This window comes from Ostrinia furnacalis, unplaced genomic scaffold (genome assembly GCF_004193835.3).
Source record: "Ostrinia furnacalis isolate ACB-3 unplaced genomic scaffold, ASM419383v2 OfSCF1073, whole genome shotgun sequence".
Lineage (NCBI taxonomy): Eukaryota > Metazoa > Arthropoda > Insecta > Lepidoptera > Crambidae > Ostrinia > Ostrinia furnacalis.
In genome coordinates this window covers 152,351-177,349 of record NW_021131312.1, presented here as the reverse complement: position 1 = coordinate 177,349, position 24,999 = coordinate 152,351, and the positions used below count along the sequence as shown (strand labels likewise).

General features: G+C 35.3%; 1 protein-coding gene across 1 annotated transcript in view; it reads right to left on the bottom strand.

The window, feature by feature from the left end:
* nAChRalpha6 (nicotinic acetylcholine receptor alpha6) overlaps positions 1-24,999 on the bottom strand; it is a 147,606-nt gene that overhangs the window by 11,929 nt on the left and 110,678 nt on the right. Inside the window, exons 3-7 of the mRNA XM_028302085.1 lie at positions 20,521-20,565; positions 15,580-15,689; positions 3,362-3,542; positions 1,189-1,264; positions 613-807 (exon numbers count right to left, since the gene is read on the bottom strand). Of these exons, the coding sequence (XP_028157886.1) occupies positions 613-807; positions 1,189-1,264; positions 3,362-3,542; positions 15,580-15,689; positions 20,521-20,565 (607 nt within the window). The remainder of the gene's footprint in view (positions 1-612; positions 808-1,188; positions 1,265-3,361; positions 3,543-15,579; positions 15,690-20,520; positions 20,566-24,999) is intronic.

The following is a 24,999-nucleotide window of genomic DNA, read 5'->3' as shown; positions in this document are numbered from 1 at the left end:
TACAGTGCGGTACCTATGAGGGGCACAGCGTCCGATGTAGAAGGCATCTTTTCGGCCACCAGGTTCAGAAACACGGTCAACGACAACAATATCGTCACACCTGTAGACACCAGCCAATATCTGCTTAAGCTGGTATGTGATATCAATACATACTAACTTATTGTTGAAAAATAAATATTTTTATTGAATTATCTCTTAACAAAAGTCACATAGATGATGACACACCTACGTAATTTTGATGGACTGCAAATACAAGCCGAAGTTTTGTTCAATACCCGTCCGTTTTCGTTTATTTCAATTTAAAATGTTCTCAATTCAGTAAAATCACATATTCTAAACCCAAATAAAATCTATACAAAATTCTATTATATTTGATAGTATAAACTTTTGTGGGAACAAATTCTAGTAATTCTATTTCGTCTTTTTGAGCATTTAAGTACCTTGGCTGAAAAGTAGTATATGAAGTCATTGTCCCGTTGAGACATTCATGGACCATCATTATCAGGAACAATCCATATCACATAAAGTCGCATTGCCCCATTTAACAGAGTTTACATCCAAAAAATCTTAAGTGCTTTCAATTAAACTTAAAAACAACAGAATCAAACTGACCGAGTGTCAACTTCTCCCCCGAGTCGGGAGGTAGCGTGAAGCCGAGGAGGGCCATAGAGGAGATCAGCACGCACGGCACGATGAGGTTGAAGAAATAGTACAGCGTCCGTCTCCTGATCATGATCGTGAACGTCACGTCCACGTACGGCTCGGGGCAGCACGCGTATGTTATCGTGTTCTTTTTGCCTGGCATTCCTGCAAAATTAACGGGATTTAGTCATGTAGGAAAATTTGGTCAAGTGTTTGGTCTTTTGGACAAAAAGCACCCTTAGCATAATTCGGGCAAAGGCTATGGGCTAAGGATATTGACGAGTGCTATGTTTTGACGATCTAGTGAAGGTCATATAATGCACCTGGATGCAGGCAATGCATCAATCAATTCATCATCAATTTCAGGACCGGTCTTCGTGGTAATTCTTGAGAAGACCATTGTCCAGTGAACGTCCTTTTGTTTGAACTGTGAGTGAGTGGTGGATGGATTTTGCATTATCTTATGAGGATCTAAAGGCTATCAATACTTTAAAAGAAGTCCCACTTTATGTAGATTGAAATATAATAAAATTATGCAGATCTTACCTATTAAATACCATTCCCCGTTTGTGATAAAATCTGACAAGTCTCCGCCGGCTTCGTCCTTGAGCACCAGATCCAACTGTCAGGGCAAAACAGCATGAAACTTCCAAATATTGGACACATACCTACAACTAAATACAGGGAGCAAACCATGCAAGAATCGTCTTTAGTCCATCTTCGTGCGTCAAGGATAGTAAATTACAGTAGAAGAAAATAAATAAGAAGAAGGGTAGTTCAGTAAAATAATTAGAAGGGAAANAGGGAAAATGTGAGAACCTGAAAGAGTGCTACGGCTAAAGGGATGCAAGTGCATGCTAAAGAAGTTTTGAAAGACACCGCCATACGGATTATAGTTACTTATACAAATACATATAAAATTACAAAAAAATCATAACAATATGGGGATATGCAAGTTCAAAATATGCAAGTATTTTATAAAACTTATGTTTGCTAACTATGATTATGAATATAGTAAGTAGGTACATCACAATAGGAATCAAATGGCATTCTTAAAATCATCACACTACTTCTGTATATTTTGTGTAGAGTCAGTTAGTATCTTCATTCAAAGCCAACTAACAATATTACAAGGCATCAAGTACATTTTGAATGTGAACCAGTCTATTTTTATAGATAGAGTTCTAAAATTAGTTCTAAAGGTTATCACGAACACCTGTTTATACTCTACCAAGCGAATCTCCCCCCATTAGCAAAGTATACAAAAACTCATGTGTATAAAATATACAAGTAAAACTACATTGTTCTCTTAATAAAGCTACAAACAAATCCCAGGTTTAGTAAGCACTTAGCTCAGCAAGCACTAATGCCAAAATCAAATAACGGTTAAGCAACTGAACACAATTTACTGCTCCACTTTAATCTCACAAAATGCGCCCCAAAACCAAATTGAATCTTACGAACTTTGACGGCGACAACACTTATAGGTACTATACGTGACTAAGGCAGAAGTGGGGCAGAGATTAAGACAAAATAGGGACGCAATGAAGTGGTGGGGATGTTGCGGGATCAATATTTATCACAACCACAACCAAGGTTTAAAACGAAATAAATTGGTTTGCTAAAAAGAAATAAAGAGCTACCTACACACTAACTTTTGGAAACAAATCAATAACGTGCAAATTGACATCATAGCATAAAACTCAATTCCTTTAACAGCTTTTTTACCGATTTTTATTGGGCATAATAATTTGGTCACAATCTTTGGATTGATTTTTGTGCTTTGATTGAATTGATTAAGAATTAGAAATACATTATAGATACACAAATCAATAATTTATTACGTGCATCATCCGTATGGCAGTGGTAAGAGTGTATTTTTACAAATACTTAATATTCCGGTGCTTCGTGTACAGAAGACGTTTTGTTTGCTCCATGCAAAATAGTACATACAAAACTTTTGGGACTTTCATCCTGTTGGTTCCTCACATGGTTCCCTTGACGTCCCTAACGGTCCCTAACTTTCATTTTGTCAAACAGTAGCTGCTTTTACAGGTAACATCTAAAAATGGAATTTTACCTAAAAGTGCAGTGAAGCATAACCGACTCTCCATTTTTATTCGAAATGGTCCCTTAAAAAGAACCCAGAGGTGAATATTTGTGCACCTGAACGTCAGTACTGGCTAACGACCTGTCATTATTAGCAGGAAGGATACCACATTTCGGCAGATAGCGCAACCTGGCAAAACTCCAAAAACAAAAGGTTTTGGTATTTTGTGGAGAACTAGGACAAACATTTGAAAGTTGTGGCCAACATTGCGGCCAAGTATAAGATGATTATGGTGCAAAATTGTTTTCTACGCGATTCCAATAAATCCAAGTAAAACACATAAAATTGATAATGACAATCCGAATTTGTATTTAGTACATGTAGAAGCAGCCACTTGCCTAATTTAGACATAAAACTTGCGTAATATGTAGAAACAAATTCATTCTTATTAATAGGGCATCGTAGAATATATTACATATTTGAGGAGAAACGATAGGTAAGATTTGTAATGGATATAATAAGGATTCACACAAGAGCCTCGCGTTAGAATTTGTATGACAACTAATGTGGAATCGTGAATTAGAGCAACAAAAAATAATAAGGACTTGTATGGACATATCAAAAGCGTGAATTTGTTTACCCACGCAAAGTTTACGTCCTAGTGTATACCTGATTGCCATCGTAGGTCCAGCTACCGAACTTCATGTCACAATGCTGATCATCGAAGGGAAACCACGTGATGTCTATCTTGCATGTGCTCTTGAAAATGCCCGGGGGCACGTACAGGCAACTGCCGTTGTTTCTGACCACCACGTTGGTCTGGTATGTCCCGTCAAAACCCTCGTCAGCACTAAGAAATTCCACATTCTATCAGTTGCCATCGATAAAAAACAAGTGAACGTCAAAATAGAACTATTTTTTAAAATTTGAAAAATAAATGAGCATCTCATTCGAACTCGAAAAAAATCAAAATTGAATTAAAACTTTCGTTTCAATAGCATAAGATTACAAATTAGACCTTAAAGTTATCTTAAATGCTATTTATTAGACAACAGACTTCACAATGGAACAAACGATCTAGCAAATTCACAGAATTACGCAGAGCTTGTGACCCTCATCAACTCGCTACTTTATCAAACAAATGTTATATAAAAGTAGCTACGACAATAAGCTTCTAAAATTTCATTAAAAAGTTAATCTGAAAGTCAGCAACGATCGGCTTGTGTTTAATCAAAAAACTGATTCAAAAGTATTTCAAAGTAAATTGGCGATCGGAAAAGCATTGTTTCTTTTAATTTAAGAAAAAGCCAGAATAAGTGCCGGTAAACATAAAATACGTGTTCCTTTCTCATTTATAATTTAAACGGAAAAGTATTTAAATAGAAAAGCAATATTAAAAGCTTTAGAGAGTTTAAGGCGGCGTTATGATTTAATTTAATTTATTTTACAAGTTTTATGATCGTTTTATAGTGCTTCGGATTCATCTGGGACTTTTATTACTGTAAAGTCGATGATTAAATTAATACGGATTTTATGGATAATTTAATCATTTACGATACAGAGGTCATCCTCTCGCTTTGGCAGACTTCATTAATTTATCAATCACTTTACTTAATTTTTGGACTTAATGAATTTTTGCAAGGAGTTTATAATGTTTTGTAACTTCTTTTTTCAAATACTACAACCTCCTTGACATTGTTTTTGTAAACAGTCTGACTAGCGGGACGATGCACGTGGTATATCAAATCAGCGACTAGAGTGCCATGTACTTTTATTCTGTTTTTAGTTGTGGCAGCACTGAGTAGGAGGCTCAATTTTCCACGCGAACGATTGTTACTTTTTATAAAAAAAATAAAATGGTTTTGAAATATTGAAGTACTAATCGTCACATTCGGGAGATACCTCCTACTGTGCTGTCACATTTATGAAGAAAAGTTTAGTTAGATGATTTAAAAATTAATAATGAAAATATGAAAATGTTAATGATGTTTAATGATTTTAAATGTTTAATGGTTATGTTTTATTACGCCAATAGCATTATTTCAGTTTACGCGTTTATTAGCGATTATAAATCAAAGGCATAAAATAATAATGAAATGAAATGAAATCAATGTGTTAATATATCGTATGGAACCTGACCTAATTATGTTACAAACTCGTAACATATTTAGGTTTGAAATTATATTTTGATAATGTTGTTTTAGCTGCATCATTGAACAATATTTAAGTTAATAATCTGCGCAGTAAAATTACTGAATTATAATGACGGACACATTGTGTCTTATCAAAAACTATCGAATTATTATTGCAAATAAAAAATATCACATCTAATTGCTGCACAGATTTTAAAGCTTAGGTAAAGTTTCTCAATTTCACACAGTTGAATTTAAAATTCCAATATTTTCTGTCCATGAAATTAAAATTTACCACATTATTACTGTATTGTAATTAAGCAATACCTAGTTTAGTTTCATGAGAAACAACTGAAAAAAAAACAGATAAGTTTATACACTGCAGCCACGTTGCTAACAAGTCATATCTTTGAACTCAAGTTAACTTATAAATCTTTGATGAAAAGCAACAAATAAAAAAGTAGTAGGATACAACTTATCAGCAACTGGCCGTTACGTTACGTCTACGTGAATATTATTTTACATTTACTTGTAAAATACATCTTTTTATACAACAAAGAATCCTTTCAATACAAAGAACTGGAGGATCTGACTAAACATCTCTTTGAACGCCCCAAACAAAACTTTGGCGCTAGAAACTCGGCTTTATACGCTTTACATTGTTATGTTAAAATAGCCTCAAAAACGAGAGTCATAAAGTCAATTCCGCCAGTTTTATGCTACGTTTGTATTGCCATGGTAATGTTTAGCATTTAACTGCGCAAATCATCGCTAACTTTACGGAGCTGTAAAGTATGCAACTACACATTTGAGTTACTGCTACTTGAAGTCTTCTGTCTGCATATTAGGGCTGCGATCTTAAATCTTAGACCCGTATTATAAAAGCGACACTTGACTACAAATCTACACTTATGAATAGATTGAGGTGGTCTTGAGGTAGTTCAACATCAAAAATATTATGTTACTTGAAATATGAGAATATTTGAGTTGTAAACATCTTTTTAAAGTACGGGCCTTAGAATCTTTAATACATTTATTTACAAATGTAAAGTAGTAAACAGTGTCTACATATAATTATTACACCAATAAGACTTTTTCTTCTAATCTAGTCTACTCAGGTTTTAAGAAGGCAATAAGGCCAGTGACAAAAGATTAATTAGGATATTAATAAACAAAATGAGTCATTTACCGGTAAAATGTTAACTAACTTATAATTATAACTCAGCTAATTCAATTGATTCACACTAGATTATCAATAAATTAAAATAATAATATTCTTAACACTATTATCAAATTAAAATAATAATACTCTTAACACAATTATCAAATTAAAATATTCCTTAATACAAAGTCGTCAGCCCTGTGCAGTCATAAACTGGAATACAAGAAAGTGCAGTAAACTGCAATTTGTCTGCTGCAGCCGGGACGCGAATCCGGAACTGTGCACTTAAATTACATTGTGAATACACTTTTATTGAGTCACTTTGGAGAAAATATTTAAAATTAAGTAATACCTACTGTAATACTGTAATTCAGATGGAAGAATAGTTTAGACGTTTTGCACTTCGATAATTAAGTACTGAAAAAAAAACTATTAGTAATATCACTAAGTTCTCGAATAAAATGCACTTGCTACTTAAACCACTTAAACTAAGACCTCTAACGTACTTATTTGAGTACTTTGCAGTGTGCATTTTTAATCTGTTCCTTCCTGTAGAGAATCCTTTTACGGTGTTTCTGAATTACATTTACGTGGTTGTTATCTTGTTAAATATGTTATCAATAACATAACAAATGATAATTCAAACTGTCATAGCTATCCATAGTACCTATGTAGGTAGTCACGACATAATTTAATAAACTGTTGATATATCATCCCATATCGTATACACTACGAGGTCGCTGTTGCTACGACATACTACGAACTTTTTGCTCGTAGCCGTCGTAGCGGCGATGTTCCGTAGTATGCTACGAAAACATAATTATTTCATGTTTTCGTACAGCGATATGATGTGCCGTAGTATACTACGAAAGCAAGATTATTATTTATTTTCGTAGGATATACAGCTTTCGCAGCAACCGTTTTTTATAATAAGAATTGACGCACAACCCTAGTGTAAGATATGTATGAGCCACTTAGGTTCAAAAACCGTGAAATGTATGGAACAATTTGAATATAATGCATCGTAGTAACATCATCATATTTATGCGCTACGTGTTCAGTGCACGAAGCTCCTGAAAAGTGTGTAACCACGCCGGCTTGGCACGCGGCCAGCGATACGTGTTTCGGTAGGCCGCATTTACACCGAGGCATAATCTGACTGCTAAAGTTTGAAAAACTTTTTGTAGTCTACATAATATACTTAACTGTAAAGGAGTAGCTGTTGGTATTTTTCATACAGCTAGGCTCGGTTATGGAAAAAATATATATAAAAGAATAGATGTAAATAATTATGCTAAACTCACATGATCATTCAGTATATCTTGTTTAATCCAAAATTAACAAGCAATAAAATAATATTAACTGAAAAATATTATTGAAGTATTCAATAGCACTGTTGTCTAATAAATGCACTGACGTTAGGATTTTTGAATTGTGCTATGATCCCTATTTCATAAATTGTTTATCAAAAAATATTGTATGTCCAGGTCCACGTAGATTAATTTATTAAAAAAAATGGACGTTTTACACAGCTAGTTCCAAACTACGAAAAGCTTCGAGTCGTCGAGTTTATTTATTTACGTTAAACCATATAATTGGAATGTAATAACTTCGGTGTGAACTTCTATTTTACGTGGAACCATGTTATTTTAATCGCTTGCTTCGGTGTGAGCTTCAACCTGATCCAACGCGTAATAAATAAAAACATTCGCTTCGGTGTCACGTCATCCGAACCCACCGGCTAAACGCTGCGAAGACAGCAAACAACGTACCATTATACAGCCTGTAAGTGATTTAAAAGCTTTCATAATCGAATGTTCGCGGCCCGCGCTGGCTGCGAGCCAACGTTCGGCGGCGAACCCAATATTGGCAGAGATGCCCAATGTTGGCCAAAGATGCAACAGCTTATAATTCTATTGAATACTCATGATGTGAGCCTTAAAATAAGCAATAAGACGACTCTGTTTATTACTTTTTTATAATGATTAAGGGTCGCTTTCAATTATTATATGAATTGGAATTATAAAAAGTATTCTCAGTTTCTAAAATAATAACTAACAATAATCTTAAAGACGTAGCGTGGACAGGCCTCCTACTAGGTCAGTGGTTCTTAACCTTTAAGTCATGAGGGACCATTTTACCAAATTTCTATCTTGTCAGGGACCACCTCAATCGGTCAAAACCAGTTTGACTGCAAAAATCAGTTAAAATTGGTTTTGACCAAGGTGTGCAAGTGCACTTCGTGGACCACTTGGAATGACTTCAGGGACCACCGGTGGTCCGCGGACCACCGGTTAAGAACCACTGTACTAGGTGGACTGACGATTCGGTGAAGGTCGCGGGAAGAACCTGAATGCGGGCAGCACAGGACCGGTCGTTAGGGAAAGCCTTGGAGGAGGGCCTTTGTCCAGCAGTGGACGTCATTTGCCTGAAACGAAAGAATCTTAAAAACTAAATCAGTCTTTTTTCTCTCTCCAGAAGTCCGAATCAATANGCGGTTTAGTAGTATGTTTTGTTTAATCCAAAATTAACAAGCAATGAAATAATATAAACTGAAATATAATTAAATTCAATGCACTGACGTTAAGATTCTTGAATTATTATATTTCATAAAATTGTCCACGTAGATTAATTTATCTAAAAAAAATGCTGGACTTTTTACACAGCTAGTTCCAAACTACAAAAAGCTTCGAGTCATCGTGTTATTTCTTTACGTTAAACCATGTTATTGTAATGTAACTTCTTCTGTAACTTCGGTTTGAACTTCTATTTTACGTTGAACCATGTTATTTTAATCGCTTGCTTCGGTGTGAGATATAACCTGACCCACATACTCGTAATATATCAAAACATTCGCTTCGGTGTCACGTCATCCGAACCCACCGGCTAAACGCTGCGAAGACAGCAAACAACGTACCATTATACAGCCTGTAAGTGATTTAAAAGCTTTCATAATCGAATGTTCGCGGCCCGCGCTGGCGGCAAGCCAACGTTCGGCGGCGAACCCAATATTGGAGGCGGTGCCCAATGTTGGCCAAAGATGCAACAGCTTATGATTCTATTGAATACTCATGATGTGAGACGTAAAGTAAGCAATAGGATGACCCTGTTTATTACTTTTTTATAATCAATAAGGGTCGCTTTCAAGTATTATATGAATTGGAATTATAAAAAGTATTCTTAGTTTCTAAAATAATAACTAACAATAATCTTAAAGACGTAGCGTGGACTAGGGTTTCTGCTCGAGCTTTCTCGAACTCGAGAAAACTCGAGAAATTTGGCTTCATTCGAGACGAGAAAAAAATTAAGAAGCTTTAATATTCTTGAAAGCCTATTTTCTTAGACAAAAGTAAGTTTTTTATTATTTAATAGGTCAACGTTGCTTTTAGACTGGCCTAAGTAGTCTTTCCTGTTTTAACTGATTTGATTTGCAAGTAATGATCTCAATCGAAACTAAGTAATAATGTTCACCAACGAGTATGCTATATTTATTATGTATGTTTAATCTGACTGATTTAAAGACTGAAAAATTTGTTAACTAGACAGTTACCTTACCTAACAGACGTTAGGTTAGGTACTCGTGCCTCCTCGTAAAGTTTATTCAAGTCGTTATCTGTAAGAAATTTAAAAATTTATTAAAAAGTTTTTTTTGTTCATAAAAGGACAGCTAACAAGACATACACAATTAACTGGAAAAAACATTGAAAACAATACGTGTTTATAGTGTAGCCTTAATTAAAAGCTGCCACGACATGTGCATAGATTGCGTGGAAGCGTAGTATCGACTAGTCTAAAAAAAAAATTAAAATTTATTTATTTAATTTTTATTAATATACGTAATTTTGTTATTTGGTCTTGTGTTCTTTAGAAAACAAGTGATTCAATTGTAGCTTTTTATTGTTATTTATCCTTAAAGTACACGCGACTTTTGTTATGATTATTAGTAAATATTAATTATGAAAGAAGATTTTTTCTTTATTTCCTTACCAAAATAAGTGGTACTAAATTCTAATATTGATTGTTGTGCATAAAAGTAGGTATACTAGATTAAAAAAACCTGTGGTTTTATTAAATTTCAACCGATTTCAGCAGTTTTCATTAAAAGACTCGAGACCCGAGAAAACTCGAGACTTTGGCCTCGAGAATTCTCGAAACTCGAGAAAAAAAATAGGTCGAGAAATCAGAAACCCTAGCGTGGACTGACGATTCGGTGAAGGTTGCGGGAAGAATCTGGATGCGGGCATCGCAGGTCCGGTCGTTATGAAAAGCCTTGGGGGAGGCCTTTGTCCAGCAGTGGACGTCATTTGGCTGAAACGAAAGAATCTTAAAAACTAAATCAGTCTTTTTTCTCTCTCCAGAAGTCCGAATCAATGACGTTTTTATAAGATTACACGCGTGTATAGGTAAGATTAGAAACTGTACCTTCTCCAAAAATATCTCACATACTTGGCCGTGATAGACAAACATTGGCCCAACCGTCCAATATGACTGGCCATTCATGCCATTCCCCAATTTCCTAAATGGATGTAAACAATTTCGTGGAGGGTTATGCGTTACAAGGGATCGATTGTCCCGGTACCGTAATGGGAAATGGAGGCTAAGGTGACTTGTTTAGACCAGCTGCATACATTAAGGTTGGTGATTTGCCCCGATTAATGGGTAAAGTTGGACGACTCGGTATGGGAAACTACCCGTTGTTTATTGCGAAATCTAACTGGAATGGTAATGGGAAGCAAAATTTAATTAAAACCATTAACTAAACAATCATGTTAATGGAATATATTAATGAAACGTAAATTGAAATACGTCTCACTGTAACTTATTTATGAAGTTAAAAAAGTTAATAAAATGGGTTGAGAATAAACTAAAATTATACTGGAAATGTACCAAAAAGCGCAGAATGTTTGATAAATATACTGCTATCGACGCTACTTTTTTTTTGGTATCGAGGATGGATTTGTACGTACAAACCCTTTCTAGAAATATTGTGAATGAAACTTAGACGTACTAGAGAAAATATGTGGTTACTTTAACATCGACGCAACGCCCGTTGACATGTTTTTGCACCTCACAGTGTCGCTTATGACAATATCACATTATTTGGTCCTTTCTGATAACAAACCCAGCTAAGTGTAAAATCGACGTCCATTGGCCTATTTTCCTAACGTTTGCCCTAATTTTTCACGGGGAAAATCTCAAAATAAAACCCGTTTAATCAATGAAGGGTTATTTTAAGGGCTTTTGAACAGCGAAAATAAAATGCTATGCGAAAATGAAACCTTTTCTATGAGACTTTAGGATAATATTTTGTTTTCTATATTATTTTATACGGAATATTTTCATAACAATTTAATATAAAAAGTAAAAAAGAAGAAAAAATAACTACTAATTCTTGATTTTTTATTAGCACATTTAAGTAATGTCTTAGTGGGTGCTTTATAAGCTTTACAATTTAAATTCATACAAAATCACGAAAAAAAATCACTAGTTTAATTCTAATAAGTCGGCCTCAATACCGAATCACAAAATCGAAGTAAACAGACAATCTTCACCTTGACTAAAGATCTCATTTCAGATTCTCGAAAATACGAGTATTACAGAGGCACAATTTTCCGTATCGATCATGGAAGCGATATATGAAACGAAAACAGAACAAATGTTTTACCTTTTCCCATATATTTTATGTGTTTACGTTTAATTTTCTCCTATGTTCCCGAAGGTACTCTGCCAAATATTCTGAACACCATTTGCCGATAATATTGTTTTGTGATGAATTTATACCTCCTTTTAACGATATTGGTTGTTGTTTTTCATGTTTGAAGTACCGATTATTATTTTGGGAAATGAGAAATCGATTTTATAGTTTTAGTTTGTTTATTTTTATATAATTCTAAGCTTATCTTTCTCTATTTATTTTGAGATCAAGCTGAAATCTAGAAAATATTCAGTTCATTTCATAATGTTATTATTGTCTTTTTAATATTTTTAAATAATCATTTGTCCGCACAGCTAAATTTTCATTTTTCATACACCGATATTTTCAGATGACTTTTTTTTCAGTTTGATACGACTAGACTATCTATTATCTAATCGTAATAATGTTTATGAATTCGATTGTAAATTAACGAAATGCAACAATATTCTATTCCCCTACTTATTTATTTACATGTGATACGAAAGCCTTAATCCGAATAATGTCCGAAAATGTACAGTCATGCCAATAAAACGGGCATTTAAAACATTTTTCGGAACTTAGCGTCGAAAACAAGCGCACTGGCCGCGAGCCAGTGATCAAGGTGCACCATAAATAAACCTTTTAGCTACGATTTGTAGCACATATAACTTGTTTGCTGCTTAACTTTAAGTTTTTTGATATAATAAATCCTGAGAAAGATTTATCGAAAGAAATAGTAGGTATGTGTTTGTGCTAAATCTTTTTCATTTTATAGAATTAAAATTTTTGTCACCCGTCCAGGCATTTATATGTCACCTGTCCAGGCATTTATATTTATAAAATAGCTTTCAGTTTTGTTAATGTGTAGTTAATGGTAACCCTAGTTAAATATTGGAAAATAACCTTAAACTTTCCCGATCCACGCCTCAGAATAAACTGCAAGCATTACAATTGAAATAACTAAATAAACCACGGGATCACCGAACCTACAATTGATACTGAATCCTATCAATACCCGACAGGATCGTAAACCTATCAGAACTTCTTCAACCGACTGGCGGTCAGCCAGAAGGTATAGACCGATAAGGCATTAAACTATTTAAGCTCACCCAATCGTTACCTGCGCGTCCGATGTACAATTTGATGAATAAGAAAGAGCGTTTGGCCCGGAGCCAGAGATATCATTGCTTGGCAGGGATATCAAAGTAGAACAGACAGATCACACACAAGTAAATGAATTAAATCCAGACAGCCAAAATGCTGTTTATTTCTACATAATTACGGAAAGATTCTCATTGTGATTTAAAACTACGCGCTTCAGCGGGATATTTTTAAAAATGTTTAAGATGTGTTGATTAATGATTAATTTGATTAATGGCTGTATAGCCATACCTCAATAAGTATTTTGCAGGTTATGTGGTGTTTTACTATAATTTGAATAATTAAAAACCATTTTTGAAAATGAAAATGATAAAATATTCATTCAGTTTTGACCAATATTTTGGCATATAATAACGTCAAAATTTTAAATTCTAATGAAAAGTGTTGAATTTTACAAATCTCGTCTCTACTTTGCACAATATGAACTGGTTTATTTTACATGAGCTGTGCTATTTTCACCCTCAGTTAGCAGGGAAATTTGTTTAGCAACAGAATGGGGTGACAGGCGCTAAACTGCAACCACATTAAGGTGATGCTGGCAGAATTGGGTGCTTTTTCATGTCATCATTAGCCGAGATAATAAGGGGAATGGAGGTGGAAATGATCGCCCAATTTACCTGTGAAATTGTCGTATTCTTTTGACTTAAAATATTTATGCTAAGAAGCTTTGGAATTGGATTATTTATGTGAACCCTGACTAAGATTTTTTGAGACTTGTGACTTCGTTTGCTGATGATACGAAAAGGGTAACTTTACCCGACTACGCGACACAAAGAAGTAATGTGTTTATAAACACAGTAGTTGGCAGACTTCATACATATTACTCTGCGAAGAAATAGAGAAATAAAGGGGTTATTGCCCTTATATAAATTACCGCAAACATGTTGTTTATGACCATAACAAGAGGGTTTATTGGGTTCAAACCCCCCTGAGGGCAAATGCAGGTCATATGATTAGTCACACAAAGAGTTATAACATCTATGACTCTTTTTATGACATAAACATTTATGTAAACTCATATTTTATCTGTTTATGTATCTTACCCATTATCAGTATGCCATAATTCAGGCTATGTTTAGTTTGGCACTAGGCAGTTGCAGTCACACAGTCGAACAATGTATTACATAATATAATGATTTATCACCACTATGACATCCTCAGCATGTAAAATAAGAACAGTGGCTCTAAATCTCTCCCAGATTAAACTACTAACCAAAGTATTATTTTAAGATAGTCGGGGTTTTCAAGCCAAAATACATTCTAGAGTAGTTTTATTTTTCTAGCTAAGAGATACTGGACTAATTTGTACCCTAATCCTTTAGCTGTTCATCAGACTGCAGCAGATTTTAATTTATGCTGTACGAGTTAAGGCACATCGAGGTAAACAATACAGCACCTTATGCTGTCGTATTAGGTACGACCTTGCTACAAAATGTAGAGTCAGATACGCAGCTGACTGTACCTCATCCTGCACCTTGTTGTTGTTAGCCGGGATTTCTTAGTGTAGCAAAATTTTGGAGTTATTTTAAACCGGGTTATGTTTTAATAGCAAGATATTCTTCCAAAATGTCTTAAGTTTTTAGTAGTATATTCTTGAAATGGCTGATTACTAGATTTTATATGCGACTTTAACTTTTGATTTTACACATAGTCTTAAATATTTAAGGTCATTTGATTACACATACTGAATGCTTTTTTACAGTCTCGATGTTTTTACAAGATGATTAACATTATGAATATAAACAACTTTTTCACTACAGGACCAACTCTGAAATCACAAAAAAAACCTTCTGTTTCATTCATTTTGGTCCCAATAGCAAATCAAATGATATCGAGACCGGAAACAAAAATGTCCAGTATAAATCAACAAAATTATATTCAAAAATTGTAAAATAAAAACAACGTTCAATACAGAGATCCAATACATAACGGACGGTGGAATAAATTCCATAAAAAATATATCTGAACACCAATTTCTGGAATGCACTCAATATTTACTACAATTTATCTGCCTTAATAATATTTTAAAATGCAAACATGGCAGTCGCAAGCCGTTTTACATTGTCAAGTGGATAGTATTGGCAACGTTTCACACATAATTCTTGATAAAAACTTACTCTACATAAACGGAATTGAACTTTATTGAGATTGCTGCCAATATTTATAGCTTATTTTCGTTGAATAACTGAATGAAACGAGTGTTTTACTTGACAGTAGAATACTTATCTTAGTAAGTTCTCATTGTTTTTTTTTCACTTTGAAAGAAAACATCATGGTCTAAGATGACCAATCAAGTTTCAGTCGTCAATTTATGATTATTTTTCTACTTAAAATATCCCAGTTAAAAAATAAAGTAGTAATTTATAAATAACGTCTTTACTTTTCTTCCATCTGAATAAGAAAATAATATTTCCTATTTCACACATTATGTTAGAATAAAATAGTTTAAACTTATTAGAACACATCACTAAAATCAATATTATTACTAAAAAATATTTTACACAATGTTGAACATTTAGATAGTTATTAAGAAAATAATACATTGCAAAAAAATCCATGTTATCCTAAGTCACAGTTCTAAAATTAATATTACCGTAAATCAATACCCAATGTAGATAATATTAGAAAATATCACGTTTTTTTTGCAATGCTGTCTTCAGAATCTTCTCGTTGCTTTATTACGCAGGTTTTTTTTCGTTTCTCCTGTAATAGCAAAGATTATTTCCACCGTTTTCCCCTCACTAGTTGCTATTCTCACCTATTATACATGAGTACGTCTGGTTTCCACAGTTTGTTCGGCGTGATTCGGAGGTCCTTGACGCCCCCGTACTCTGTGTCGTTCCACCTCAAGTTGTAGTCATTCCATTCCTGTCGCACATACAAAAATAATTAGCGAGAGAAAGAGAGGTGATGAGTTAATCTGTGCGTATGCCAGACTATTTCCAACTGCAGTAAAATATGGCTCGGGCTCCAAGACTATACGACCGCCACAGAGATGCGGGTGCGATAAACAGATGCGCGACAATTCGCCAAGTGGATTCAGTTATTGCTATTGCGACTACGCCACAAGTTCTAGACTGCTGCAGTACCTACTTTAATATTTTGAAGCGAAAAATTTTGTGCGGTTTGTAACTATATCTACGTGTTATTGCGATTTTTACGTAGTACCTACTTACAGTAAACAAAACAAATTCTTTTTAAATTATACGTCGTGACCATATTAATTCTAGCCGTACTTTTGAAATACTTATCTTCATTTCTGAACAATCAAATCGGTATTAAAGCTGTGAAAGCTGTGCTTCGAATTAAAAAAAATACTTTCTCATAAATTAATTATTTGTCTGTATAAGTCGCATCTCTGTGGCATTATCTCTTCACTGGCAGTAATATCCCTTGTCATAATTCCATGTAGCCCTAGTCCTTAGGTTAATGGCGGTCGTGAATTAAAGCAAGATGGCGGATGCGTCTTGCGTTACTTTAATAGCTGCTTGGGCACGATCATTGTTTATTAAAAGGTAGCATTGTATTTAGTATTTCAATGGGGAAGGGTTTAATGAGTGAATTAAATATTAATCTGATAATGGTTTGAATAAATTAAGATACTTATATTTTGTAGCCGAGGAAGTTGATATAAAGATACTTGAAGAGGACATAGACAATGGAAAATTCTTAGAAAACAAAACGTGCCCTCCAAATGAAATTAATCATTAAAGCCGATAATAACGGGAAACATTAATTTCAAAATTAGTGACTGTTTTGGCTAAGCCAACAGAAAATTAATTTATGAATTGCTTATACATGTTTGAAATGGGAATCTTTTTTGTATTTTCTCGTTGTTTATATGGAGCCCTTACCATATTTAAAGTAGCTGATAGTGTGGAAAATTAAAATAAAATATCAGTAAAGAAAAAATATCGTGTGTTGACTGAAAATTAAGAAAACAACATTTGTATGCGACACGATATAAAACAGTGCTCGGATTTTAGGCTAAAATAAATGTTGTTTTCTTTTAAACATTTCGAGGCATCAAAAGTTTGATTGTAATTCCACACACTGACTTTGGGCTTACTTAGAGTACCTAGCCTGTGGGCTTACATTAAAAGTTATGAATCATAAAACTCTGTACCCGAACCAATCTGAGGTGGAATTGTGTAAAGCAATCGTAATCATTTGACAGTTCATAACGTACGATAAAGTCAGTTAAACAAAGCGTTTGACAGAATAATCGTACGTTATGAACTGTCAAATGATTACGATTGCTTTACACAATTCCACCTCTGATGAAACGTAACGAAATTCATCACTATCATCTACAGACTAGACATAGAGTAATATTCTCATATTTGATTAAGTTGCTAAGCCGTAAGTACCTCAGCAGACGGCACATATCTCTCGTATTATTTAGATAAGAAAGACAAAGGCGAAGCCTCACAGACCAACTTGCTGGGTACTCGCTAATATTGCCCAAGTTTGCCTCAATATCTGTTGGGTGTCTTAAGCCGGGACACAAGTGCGTGTAGACGCATTACGACAAGGGTAAAACTTTGTAAGAACAGAGAGCTGGAGGCAATGTAGACGTCTCTTTTGCAATTTGCTTTTATCACAAACAACTTATATTACTGCTGCAAGAATTTTTGATGTAAGATTTGAGATATTCAGACACGATGTGGATGAAATTGCTATCTATTTAGAATATACGTCAGAACATATTTCGTCTCGGCCATATTTCTTTTATGTGAGGACTTNGAGGACTGTCACCTGCATCCGCAAGGTACCTACATTTCATGTGAGTTGAGTGGCATACTCGGTGAAAAATGTCTACGCCCTAGGGAACACAATACAATGTCCGCAAAAATATACGTTTCAAAAACGTGAACTTTACTTATGGTTTTTATTCCTTAGCGAACACAAATTACGATATTATACGTGAACTCTACACTCTACATATTATTTTTTTAATCTAAATATTCGACCATATTCTTTCCCTCTTATCGTGTCAACAACAAACCTACACAGTGTCAGCCCAAAACTCTGCTGCAAGAGTGGACCATATTGTAAAGTTAATTTAAAAATCAATATTCCCTCACTAAAAAAAAAACATTACACATTCGTTGCTAGCTTTGAATGACATAATATTTATACACGTCATTATAAGCATTTGCTGTACTAACTATTCATTAAATAATGAGATTTAATTACTTTTGCCTTTATTTACAAATTCCCATTGTACAGTAGTGTGTCTCAAGCTTTACCTTCCAGCCGAAATCCCAGAGCCAGTGTGTGCCCAATTACAAGCAAACCCCGCCATGTTCTCCCTTGAAGGAACTTGTCAATCGGACATATTCAATGAGTTTCCAACTAAAACGCGTTCAAAAGGATAAAGGATTTAATGGAATATCATAGAAATCGGACTTTACTTGGAAATCGTCACTAAGATAATCCTGTGAAAGATATTGTCTTCGGTAATCAAAACTTTAGGATTTGGAAATTTCAAACAACAATGAAGACAGGATTATGTGTCGGCAAGTTGGACGAAAAGCATCAATCATTAGGTTTTGATGCTTTCACTGTTGTTTTATAAGGACTTGAATATTTTTTCTAAAATGGGCTATTTAAGTTAGTGATAAAAAATGACAAAATCTATATTTAACATGGCTTGTCACTGCTGCCGTACCGTTACAATATGAAGTTTTCAACGTAATAATTTATTCTACTATTGTTACTGTGAATTGTATTAAGTACATGAATGAGCGTATATTCACCGATAATATCACTGAAACCCTTCAAAAGAGAACACAAATTACAAATTGACAAAGCGTGAGTGTTTCAATGAGTTAATTTCCAGCATTTCACGCGTTATTCAGAACAGGGAATCGAATCCATATCCTTTCAGTTTCAATTGCGTTTCATATGCGCAGTTGATCACGGCTGAATATAGATTATTTCGGTCCAATTCAGTAATTTTAAACAAAACCTCCATGATTAACCGGCATGGAAATTGAGTGTCAACGAAATTGAAAATTAACAGTCAGTTGCGGAAATATGCACCAATTTTGTATTGAAAACATACATAATTTTGCACCTGACTGAATAGACACGAAACAAGTTTATAAATACAGCTAGAATACAGACATAGTTAAGCCATAAGTAATAAGACATGGACAATAAAATTAAGCTTAGATATAAAGTAGTACAGAATACAGAAGCGGGTTCGCATGCAGAAATGTAAAATTCATGCACATAATACAATAATCCAAGATTTAATTAGACAATCACAGGGGATAAACAAAAGCATCATATCCAGTATCTGCGAAGGGTACGCTCTTCAAATAGCATTCGGTTTCATCTCACAAGACCAGGACTCTTGGGGTACTACCATTTCGAAACTAAGCTGCCGTATTGGTAAATGCTAAATAATTATCTTTTAAATCGCTTAACAAACATACCTTTGGTGCTGGAAACAAGACACAAATCAAAATATTATACAAGGCACAGATTTACAGCCAACATGAAAAGTATGTGCATTAAGCCGTCTTATTTATTCTTGTTCCTTTTATCGAAAAACAAAATCAAACGTAACTTTTACTATGATTGTAAATAAACCATAAAACAAAACGAAACAAACGATCGTAACTTTCTAAATGGATTGAGTAACAAAACAATTAAAATTATGTTGTGTACGCTCGCAACCCCAGTACACAAGAACTGATACGAATCGTCACAAAAATTCAAAACCTGACCTACTGGCACCACAGAAAAAAATCTAAATAATAGACAAAGGATTTAAATAATACTTTTAGTGTTTTTTGTTTTATTTCAATTACATCCCAATGAGGTTTCAAGTCCGCAGGCAAACTAAGCAAACCATGGTAGCGGGTCCTACACCCGCCCTCGGCGGACCCAAAAAGAGTATTCACATTCCATGGCCATGCAGAGTCAAAAAACTACCTCGTTTGTAGCCAAACAAAACAAAATATAGCAGGTACCCGGGGTGTGCATAATCAATGTACAGTGTCCATATACACGTTTCGGTAACAACGTCAGTGCATAACAGGTACATACAATATATCCACCAATATGTTACTTTCAATTGACGTCCTAACACTGCGAAACCCACATCGAGAATTAGACCACGCTGTTAATATTTATTACTTATTTGCCGCGATCGGGCAATTTATCATTTATTTATATCTTTGTTTAGCGTTTAGTGTTCATTGTCAACCATTAGTACATATTGTTAAACGCGTTGTGGCGTACACGGCAGTTGAGTCGAGCACTTCGGCAATACTACATTCTCGACACTTGAAAATACGGCTTTTAGAGCTAGGCACTTACCTGAGTCACCGATCAGGCGGACTGAGCCGGTCTCCGAATAAGGACGGCCGTTCTAAAGGTTTGAAGGGCTAATCTAACGGATGACAGGTCGTGGAAGGATGCATGAGGGTCTACCGGCTATCTACAGCTGCGACGAGTCAGCAATGTCAGGAAAAACTAATCCAACAGAAATCCAAAACTGCCGCATACTCCACAACGCTATGCAATTTTCAATAATAACAGTCAGAGAAGAAGAACGTAACAAGACAGAAAAAGTAAAAGATGGAAGATCGTACAACTCAAAACGGAAAGTAAACAGTAACGAAATGAAACATCAGAAGTTTTATTATGTGTTAATTTAGTTCGTCATTTTAATCACACTTACCAATGACAGCCATATATTGGTTATAAGTAGCTGATTCTTCTCGTCCTATTGGGTTAGACGATGTCAACAAAAACAGAAAGAAAGGGCGCAGTCAGTATTTGTCTAGACAACTGTCGAGACCTGGACACACAAGACGGGGGCCGGGCGGCGCGTGCGCCCGCATTCCGTGGCGCGCGCGCCGCCTACACACAATCTAAAGATATGCGCTGTGACAACACTTTAACACCGACTCTCCATGCGACACTTGTGCCGCTAGGGCGGCGCCCCACGCCGCGCCCGCCTCTGGCTTCACTGCGATATGTACATCCACTTTAGTCTGACTTGCGATCAGCGCGGAGGCGGAGCGGCAGAGGCGCCCTGCCCGGCTCCTACCACTTACCAAATTAAGCCAGACGTTCGTAGTCAGGATTTGATTTTTCTCATCCTTATTCGATAAATGAACGCACGGCGTCGCAAGAAAGGAACGGAAAAACATAATGAACATCAGAACGTACTCTGTTAAGTGACACTCGAGGTTCATCGGGCGTTGGCCCTCCATGGCTACTTTAGCCCTCATTAAGGCGCTGGCTAAATTTGCCGTCCATTCGAGGATCTTAAGGGTTTCTGGGGATCGAACCCATCGAACTTTAATTAAGCTAAGGACACATGGAAGCGGTACCAGCTTGCGGGAAGCGNTCCGGCATTGTCTTTTGTGGTCTGCAACCTTGTGTGTTGACTACAACAGGCTTTACTTCCGGCTGTTTGTCAAAACTTTCAAGCCAGTGCAGAGCGATACTATTTCTATGTATGCATACAAACACCGCGTCCTTAGCAACTTTAGTACCGCTTCTGTGTGGCCCCAGCTTTACCCTCAAGTGAAGATATAAAAACATTATAAAGGCAGAAATGTAATTTGGTTAATGTAGAGCGGCCTCAAAGTAATTTTAATCTTGCTCGATAATTTAAATGACGAAGCAATAGTCGCTTTATGGGCGTCGTTAAGGGGAACAATTAAACAGATATTCGGCGAATAACAGAGCTTTTGGGATGACTAATGTGTTTTACAGCGAGTCCGAAAAGTTTCGTTTGGTGATTTATAATTGCCTCGCTTCGCGTAGTCGTAGTACCTATTAAATAAATTAATATGTTTATCACATGTTTTTTTTTTCTAAAATTACACTTAATTGGTTTGTGTAACGAGAATTTATCACAATTTTAGTCCTAGATTTTATTTTCGGCTGACTTAGTTCTAAACGTAGAAGAAAACCTCATAAAGATCACGCTGTTAATTTGTTTTAGTTAGTTTCTTTATTTATTATAAGATCGTTATCATGATAATAAACACTCCTCTCTTTTCTTTGTTTTCTTGATGTTTTCTCTTAATAACAAGTCGCTAATAGCTACCCAATAATAAACTGTTTTTACAAAATGTATCCGCTAAAAGAATACTTAAGGCCCAGTTTCTTAGCTCGCAGATAATTAGCGAAGAATGTAATTAAAAGGTGCCCCGAGACAGGCCGCCTTAATCCTGGTTCTGATTAAAAATCAGGTTTTATAAACATCTATAATAAGAGTAACTTTTAAAGTGAGTAATAATCTTATTTTTCACACAATTCTGTATTCCTAATACAAAACGTTTAATACAGCCCCTAATAAGTTCTAATTTTTGTAATGAATACTTTCAAAATCTACTCTAAGTACTAATAAAAGATTTGATTGTTTGTCTGTATTGAATAGTTTAAGAAAAATATTTTACCTATATTCCTACATTATTTTTGATAGATGGTTCGAAGTTCGCCGGGTCCACTATGTCTATCTGTATAATACCTTATACAATACATTTATCAGTATGTATTACTAGTAGGAACGACGAGTAAGACGGAGTTTTTCATAACACCAAAATTAATTTGGTTTGCCTGAAGGACTGCTGCCTAAAATTATATTAATCATCATTATCATTTCAGCCATAGGACGTCCACTGATGAACAAGGCCTCCCCCAATGATTTCCACAAAGACCGGTTGATAGCAGCCTGCATCCAGCGCCTTCCCGTACCTTTATGAGGTTGTCTGACCACCCTGTGAGTGGACGTCCTACACTGCGCTTTCAGTACGTATATAACGGTAAAATGATATTGAGACAAGTGAAATTTAGTTCGTTTACGGATTTCCTCATTTCTGATTCGATCTCGCAAAGAACCACCAAGCATAGCCCTCTCCATAGCACGCTGAGCAACTTTGAGCTTCTATATAAGGCCTATAGTGAGAGGCCTCGTTTCGTGAAATTGTTTTGTCAATGCCCGATTCTAAAATACTATATCTTACAAAGTTTGGGCATCTGAACAAAACTGTTACGTGGCACATTTATATCACTCCGGTGCCTCGACACGGCCCCAAACGTAAAATGGCTATACATTTTAGGGAACAAAACAGCAATTCATTCGTCTTCTGTCTGCCCGTCTGCGAGATATGTCGCGACGGTTTCAATTTTAGGTGAGAATCGACGGCTGAGATGTAGAGCCGGCTATCAACATTGATTTGTTATTTTGTAATTTATTAGTGAATAAAACAATAATATTGTTTTAAACTTTCACGGTCACTAATGTAATTATCATTATTAACGAGATTGCAAATTTTGAGTTTCCGATATTTCGGCACTGTTATTAATATGTAAATAAAACGTTTATTAGTTTTATAACGAGATTTCTTATGTTTATATTTTGTGAGAGATTTTTAAACTTAGATAAACGTTAGTGGTCGTAAAGTAAAAACGGCCATTTGCGTTTTATCGTAAAAAGTATAGAAAATAAAAAAAAACTGCAAAACCTTCGGTTTGAAAAAATATTCCGTGTATCTGTTTTACGCAGAAAAATAAGGTACCAAGATTAATGAGTCAATGAGAATATCTAAAACCTGTGGGTCTAGACAAAGTGCAAATTATAATCGCAAACCAGTCGATAAGTGGTCGAAAAGCCCCTTTTTTGTATGGAGTTTTGACGGATTCGATTTTCGATTCGATCAAAAAGTGCGTTTTGTCTAGGGGGACTGGTCCGTGAGCAAGTAGAATCCCGTCCAATGACTCCAAGCTACCCATCCTTATCGCTCGCACGTAATTATATTGCTGTCGCGACTGTGCGACGCGCGCCCGCAGTGAGTGTGCGAGCGCGACAGCAACATAGTTACGTGCGAGCGATAAGGATGGGCAGCTTGGGGTCATTGGACGGGATTCTACATGCTCACGGACCAGGCTTTAGGACTATTTTATCACTCCAAAGAATCATGGCTGTCATAATCAGTCTTTCTAGATTTATTATTTAACTAGCTTTTTCCCAATTTAGTTTGTCACAGATCGTCATAAATTATAGCCTATATGTTATTCCGGTTTACAAACAGTAATACTGTTATACTGTTAACTTTCATCAAATTCCGTTTAGTAATTTTTGCGTGATAGAGTAACAAACATCCAGACACCAAACTTTCGCATTTATAATACACTCGACATCAAATAAATCGCACCTCCCGCGACAAGCACTTTCAAACGTATGCATTCCCGCTTCCCACCAATATTGGCACCATTTCAAAACCTAGTTCTAACCTTCATTTCATTAAAGGAAAGGTTTTTACCCCATAAATGTGTCTTTAGAAGGATCCAGAGTCACTTCTTCAAAAAATAGGTAGTTACGTTTGAGCCAACTTTTATGGCTATACAACTTTTAAGTTGGGATTAATCGCTATCCATCTGTTAAAGAGGACACGTGAGATCATTATTTGGTTTTATATCCATAAAAATTGGTCTAATTGATACCAGAGGTGGGCCCAAAGTGAGGTATTTTTTCAAGTCACATTTATGGTATATGTTAATAATTTTATTAAGAAATTAAATGTGTTTTTCTTAAAGGATATTTATTGGGCTTTCAAATAACACCAATATTGTTGGGGCACCATGATTGTGTCAGAAGAAAATCTTTAAAGTTCGCGTCGCGGAAGGTGCGATTTATTTGATGTTGAGTATAATAATAGTAGGATTATGTCACTGACAATAACGATGCCGTGTTTATTTGCGTCGTGCAATGGGTCGTAAAATATAAGAGGTTACCTCCACTGCAACGAAACAACACGTGAAACGAAACACATTTCCCGTGCAAATACCTACTAGCTCAGTGACGTTTCAACCACAGAAATTGCAAACGTACAATATTTAAGTGAGCAACATACATTCGGGCTGACACGTTGTCACGCGGCATTTGCGTGTACATCGTTACCCGCACGAAGTGACGTCCTCTTTTGTTTTATTTTAACTGCGTGATAAATTCCAGTTTTGCATTAGTTTTTTCCAGAATTGAATATGTATTTACAAATACAATTTTGGGCTGCATGCGTAGGTTTGGCCGAACTGTTTATTTGGCAGCACGATTTTAATAAAGTGTTAATTATTATTGAAGCCCAAATAGCCATTACTAGTAACTAGTAGTAAGATTTAGAGAGTAATCTAATAATAATTA